Genomic DNA, 6,758 nt, shown 5'->3' with positions numbered 1-6,758 from the left:
AAGTCCCTTCAGAAAATATCTTCCATTGTCCAACCCATGATCTGACAACTTGTATCTTAAGCTTTCTTGGCTTCTGTGATTCCAAAAACGTCGACTGCTGACATTTTTCTTTTGACCAGTGTCTCTTAAGTTTAGTTGTGCTGTCTCCAAAGGAAGGTGACGTGTCCTGTAGAAATCCTGTGTAGATTATGTTTTTCTTTCTGGATTTCCCTGGGTACCTTTGAAAGACGCCTCCTCATTGTTATCTGAGGTGGCTTCCTTGTGCACCACTTTCAGGCTTCCCTTCCGCCCAGGAGCACGCTTGTCACAGTTCCCAAGGGCCTCTTCCCACCGGATTTCCCCGGGTACCTTTGAAAGACGCCTCTTCGTTGTTATTTGTATTACGGTAGTAATAGTTCTATCACTTTGTTCAGGAATTCGATTTGTTTAAGATGCTGGTTTTTACCAGTAATATACTTCTAACTCTGAGAGATAGATAGATGATAGATAGATAGATAGATAGATAGATAGATAGATAGATAGATCTCACAAATAAACACCTTTCTGGTATTCTCTATTTTTCCCAAGATTCATCTGACATCAGCCATTGATATCCCTATTGCCATAGTCTCTTCTGAATTCAGCTTGAATATCTGTCAGTTCTCTGTTAGGTACCCCTTCCAGATATTTTTTCTGATTTTCTATCAGATTTTACTTGAATGTGGTATTAATTTACTGGTGGCACTCTTCTCTCTAACATACTATGTCCTGGCCAATCCCTACAAAACCATAACAGCATAAAAATAAACACTATTTTCCAAAATAAGATATATATGTTTACCTCATTGTTGGTATAATGTAGATCCGTATATTGCCCAAAGGCAATTTTAGCTTTGGACGTCAGATCTTCCAATTTAACTGGTCTGGGGAACTGAAGAATTCTATACACGGAAAATTTTAAAATATTTTATTTTCTTAGGCACAGTCTAATAACAAATTATATAAGTAAAAACAGCATACATATTCACTCTATGAAAATACTATAAATTTTGGTTAAGTGCACAGATAGAGTATAAGAATTCTGAAGTTGGTTCTCTCTTGGTGAAAATGCAGGAAGAAGGTAAATATTTTCTGTAATTTTATATTAGTATTGATACCATGAATATTAAAGACCAATGTGAACTATCCACTGAGAAAGCAAATTAAATTAGCCATCACATATCACACAGTAGGGTGCAATAAAAGTGATTGAAAGAATCAAGTCATTCTTTGGAGATTGAAATTTTGATCTTGTATCTTATAATAAGAGGAAAAAACCATTTGATCACATTTATTATGTAAGCATACCTCCAAAACAAACACTTAGAAATTATTACGTTTTTAAAAAGAAGTTAAAATCCTAGTATTTTTTTCCTATAACCTAAAGGGTTGACCTAGAGAGGACTGACCTATCACACGGGGCTGTAAACTCCCACAAAAAGAGGGGCCAGGTCTGTTTTCTCACATCATCTCCTCAGGGGCAACAAAGTCCATGATACAAAATCTGTACTGAATAAACAATGTTGAATGAATTTTTTAAATGTGGAAAACTGTGTATAAAAAGGTCTTAAGGGGGAAAAAAGTAGATTGGAGAAGAATTATAATAGTATATAGTAGGTATATCTCATAGTCATCGTCTCCATGTTTCTAAATTCTCAGTTATATAGTTTGTGAGTCTTTTTAATGTCTTCAGGTAGCCTAGTGGGGTAAGCAGCTGTGTTTCCATCCCAAAGGCATGCAGTTCAAATCAATCAGCTGCTCCATAGGAGAAATATGGCAAATATTCTCTGAGTGATTTACAGACTCTGAAAACACTAGAGGGTCAGCAATGAGTTGTTTTGTGGCTTTTAAAAAATTTTTTAAAAGGACAGATCTTTCAATTAACTAAATTTAGGAAGAGACAAATATTAGAAATGAAATCTCACCATCTCAAACTACCATTGTGTTTCTTAGCAACTTTTTAATCAACCACTACTACAAGAGAAAAGGTTAGAAGTATACCACTGCTAAACCAGTCTTGGGTTATTTCCAGGCTGGGAAGATGAGCAGAATGGCCAGATTCTCCTAAGGTGTATTTTCTGATTTGGGGTTGAAACTAGGGTGTGGCTTTTGTTCACAACAGGGAGTGAGCTGATTGGAGTTGGCCTTGTATTTAAATAGGCTTTTGGCTGTTAGTCTGGGGCTAATTCCAGGCTGGGAAGATGAGTGCAATTACCAGATTCTGCAAAGATATGATTTCTGGTTTGCAGTTGAGGCTAGGGTGTAGCTTTTGTTCACAACTGGGCATGAGCTGAGTGGATCTGGCCTCATATTTAAAAAGGTTTTTGGGCCCTCAGGTCTGTGGCCCTCTGGCCTGCTTTTTGTGAATCTCCTGAATAAAATAGGCTTGGAAGCAGTTGTGGCATCCACTTCCACTTGTTAATTGCCTTAGAGCATGACTCAGAGTGACCCATATGACCCTCTACAACTATTAACATTTATCAAAGTTCATAGAGTTTCTGGAGGAATGTTACTTAGGAAGTGGATGCCACTCCTGCTTCCAAGTCACTTGTGATGTATAGTGACCTATGTATTATCTTTATAAATAGGTAACTGAAAAACTTCCTAATACATGGGCAATAAAATAGTATTCTTACTGACCTATGACATTTGATCAGTTGCATCTATTTTATAAACTATAAAACTCAAGTTACTTGCCAAGCCTACCCAGTGTCATGTGCCCAAATAATGTTTGTGAAGGGAAATGCACATGCCAATACTCTACCCATACACATCAGTAATGCTTTAAGATGAATTAATTTAGATTTCAATGTTACCCACAATTTCTTAAATAGATCTGAAAAGAATCTTATCTTCAACTTTACACAATCCAGGGCTTGGTTAATAAAGTATGGCTTGAAAAGTATTATAAACTAAAACATTAATTACTTCTAATGTTTAGGTGATGCTAAATCTAAGTACTTATTACAAATTAGCAAGAACTATTCTATTCTAGGTGTGTACGCTTAACTTTCATTAAAAAAATTATAGAATTTTTAATGACTTAACTAGGTAACATGTTGGATTAATGCAATAAACTGTTTTCTTACTTACCGTTTTTCTCCTCTATGTTCAAATTTTACTCGAACATCATTCTGCAATGAAATTTCAAGTCATAAGAATAAAATTATTAATAAATCAGATAAAAATTGCTAGAATTTCTAACTAATTGTTTTATTGGTTATTAATTTAGACAGAATAAAGAGAAGGAGATCTCCTTCTTTTGTGCTAACTTCAATCAACTAGTAAAAATAAACACACTGCCACAGAGTCAATTCTAACTCACAGTGATGCTCCGGGGGAGGGGGGATTATTAGGCTATAAAGTATATAGGAAGAGAGTGTTCATCTCCACTATTCGCCCCTGGTGGAGTTGAACTATAAAAGATGCACAAAGCCTTTGTATTAGCAGCACAATTCCTTACCTACTATGCCATCAAAGCTCCCTAAACAATAGTGCTTGCCAAAGAGCAAGCTGAGATTATGTTGGTAAATATAAGTATGGGGTAGATATGCTATCTTTCTACTTTTCAAGATGGACATATTCATCTAAGTTCATTTATAAGAATCAAAATGATTCTTACTTCTTTTAAAAGAGTAAGAATCATTCTGATGCAGTCGCTAGTAGATTTGAATTCTCTTTCTTGCCCATCTTATATTTACCTACATAATGGTAACATAATATGATTATTTGCTCTAAAAAAGGTTAGAGGCATAGTTCTCCCTGACCTCAAAACCCTCTACACAGCGGTGGTAACCAAAACAGCATGGTACAGGTACAATGAAAAGCACATAGAGTAATGGAACAGAATTGAGATCCCAGAAACAGACCCAGCTATCTATGGACAACTGAAAAGTCGACAAGGATATCAAAGCTATCAAATGGGGAAATGAGAACCTCTTCAATAAATGGTGCTGGCAAAACTGGACTGCTACTTGCAGAAAGCTGAAACAGGAGCCACATCTCACACACCATACACAAAAATCAACTCAAGGTGGATCAGAAACCTAGGAGTAAAGCCCAAAATCTTGTTATCATGAGAGACAAACTGGGATCAAGTTTAGAAGTGCTAGTCCAAGGTATAAAGAGACTGCCAGAAATGCACAATCTAAAGAGGATAAAATTGATGCATGGGCCTTCTAAAGATTAAATCCCTGTGCACATCAAAAACTTTTTCCAACAGGGTGAAAAAACCTGCAGACTGGGAACAAATGTTTTGGTAATACCATCTCAGAAAAGAGTATTATAACAAAAGTTTACAGAATACTCCTGGGCCTCCACAAGACTGATAACCCAGTTACAAAATAATAGCTCTTATGAGCAGATATCATAGTATATAAAAATAATATTTCTCTAAAAAACTGTTATTTCATAAATGCAAATTTAGGAGAATATAAGCAACTTTAAAATATTTCATTAAACATAAAAGCAAAATATTTTAACAAACTTTCTACAACACCAACATATTAAAAAAAAAAATAACTCATGAAGCAATGATTTACATTTCATCAAAGGACAATTTAAAGAAATACCTGTTTTGGTGATAAAGATTTTGTTTTTCTGGCTTCCTGTAAGGATACTGCTGGTCGACTGGCCTTATGAAGGACAGCCAGATCTTGCATGATTGAGTTCAAAGCTTGCTGATCATCTAAGCATTTTTAAAATAGCACACAGAATAGTAATTTAAATAAATTCATCACACACTCAAATACAAAATTTACCACAGAGTGTAATGCAAAAGTCCACGCAGAACATTTTTAGATGAAAAGACTTTAATGATTTTGATGAGAAATTATTATTTCATAATTGCGGGGAAATAAGATTTAAAACACACTAAAATGCTAGCTCCAGACTAACAGTCTACACACGAAACATTTACAGACAAAATACAGTAATTCTGATTCTTCTAACGATGTAATGACCCAGAATAAGGGTAAAAATAGATTCAGTGATAGCAAATTTTATCCAATAACTCCTCAAATAAAAATCAACAAGCCTCTAAAATCTTAATTAAAACAATTAAGTAAAGGGGAAGTAAATTTCTGTTAATACCATGATGAAGATTCATTTCAGAGAAGATTCATTTACCATCACAATTTAATAAATTCAGGGGAGGGGAAATGAAAAGACTTTATTTATGAATATTCAAAAGTGTGTCCTCAAACCTTCACCACATGGTTCAATAACACTCTAAACATAATAAAAGATTGTATGATCTAATCCAGTAACAATTATAAAAGGTCATAATGTAAGAAAGATTATTTTGTTATAAAAATTTCCAAATCATAAAACTGAAGAAAGCAAGTATCATGGACTACATTTCAAATATAACAAAGATTTCTTTCTGAAATTATAATATTGTCTTTTCTAGTAATGCAAATTATAATTTCTCTTGAACTCTGGGGACAACAATTTATTTTCAATTGCAAATAAAGTATATTAATAGTACAAGGCAATTAGCAAACTAGTAAATAATATTTTACAATGTAACAATTCTGGTGAGTATTAATTTATGTTCCTAGAATTATAATGATGTAAAAAAGGTTTATTTTATAATGTGAATGTATGTTTGTTTAGTATGTATTTTTTTTCTCTTTCTGGCAATTCAAAAAGCTAACAGTCTTTCAAATTTAAAGAATATCTTAATTGAATAACTTTGCCCCTATATTGTATTCTGTGATGAAACTATCTGCGTATCAAAGTTTAAAAATAATTCCAACTATTTTATTAGTTTAGGGATAATTTTATAATCCCATATAAAGTATCTTTTCATAATAATGCCAAATCTAGCTAATAACTGAGTCACTTTGTTGCAATGTGTTGTAGAGTCAGACTGATAGCTAAGCCTCCAGTGAGTTTTCAGAGGCTATAAATCACACAATAGGAGATTGTCCATTTTTCTCCCAAGAAGCATCTAGTGGAGGCAAACTGCATACCTTTGGGTTGGCAACATGAATCCTTACCACTAGGCCACCAGAGGCATTGTCAAGAGGACTGAGCTAGATTATTTCGTTTATTAACAGGAAAAAAAATATTCCTCAGTTTTGAATCAAACAGGAATAAAGCTTACCTGATATGACTTTCTGTTATGCATTAAGTGTTGCTGTTATGCTGCTGAGTCAAGTACGACTCAGTGCAACTCTATGAACAGTAGGTCTGAAACTTGTCCTATCCTGCATCATCCTCACAATCTCTGACCCCGCTGAGTCTACTGCTGCAATCACTAATAATAAAAGCCTTATTTTTCTGGCAATGTCCTGCATCAAAACTGTCATTCCATTTAGTTCAAGTAAGCACTTTAATTGAAAATCTAATAAAGTAAATAGAAAAAAATTTAAAATCCTTTATAAGAAGGTTGTCATGCACTAAAATCCTTTCTCATATTATGTTTTTTATTTATAGATCAAAAATAGTTTTAACTCACCCATCATAGCAACCACCTGGACAATCTGTAAACTAGGGAAAGAGTTCTCCTCCCATCAGCATTCTTTATTACCTTAAGGGGTAAAAAGATTCATTCATTAGAAAAAAGAAAGAGAAGTAGCAAAAAAAAAGCCTAAAAGTCAAAGAAAAGAGGCTTTTTTTCTTTTTACTTTGAAGGTAATTTTTTTAGTATTTTCTTTTAGTATTTTTGTTTCATTATTATTTTTGTTTTATTATTATTATTCATTTCAATGAACATCTACAGAGATTTTGGAATT

General features: G+C 33.7%; 1 protein-coding gene across 1 annotated transcript in view; it reads right to left on the bottom strand.

Moving 5' to 3' along the window:
* The window catches only part of MAP3K2 (mitogen-activated protein kinase kinase kinase 2), a 208,349-nt gene extending 201,795 nt beyond the window's left edge, over nt 1-6,554 (bottom strand). The window contains exons 1-4 of the mRNA XM_006903148.1: nt 6,482-6,554; nt 4,590-4,705; nt 3,112-3,152; nt 821-920 (exon numbers count right to left, since the gene is read on the bottom strand). Coding sequence (XP_006903210.1) covers nt 821-920; nt 3,112-3,152; nt 4,590-4,705; nt 6,482-6,488 — 264 coding nt within the window. The 5' untranslated portion in view covers nt 6,489-6,554. The remainder of the gene's footprint in view (nt 1-820; nt 921-3,111; nt 3,153-4,589; nt 4,706-6,481) is intronic.
* Between the last annotated feature and the right edge of the window lie 204 nt (nt 6,555-6,758).

This window comes from Elephantulus edwardii, unplaced genomic scaffold (assembly GCF_000299155.1).
Source record: "Elephantulus edwardii isolate Elephantulus edwardi_28Jun2011 unplaced genomic scaffold, EleEdw1.0 scaffold00523, whole genome shotgun sequence".
NCBI lineage: Eukaryota > Metazoa > Chordata > Mammalia > Macroscelidea > Macroscelididae > Elephantulus > Elephantulus edwardii.
This window is presented reverse-complemented; position numbering and strand designations above follow the sequence as displayed.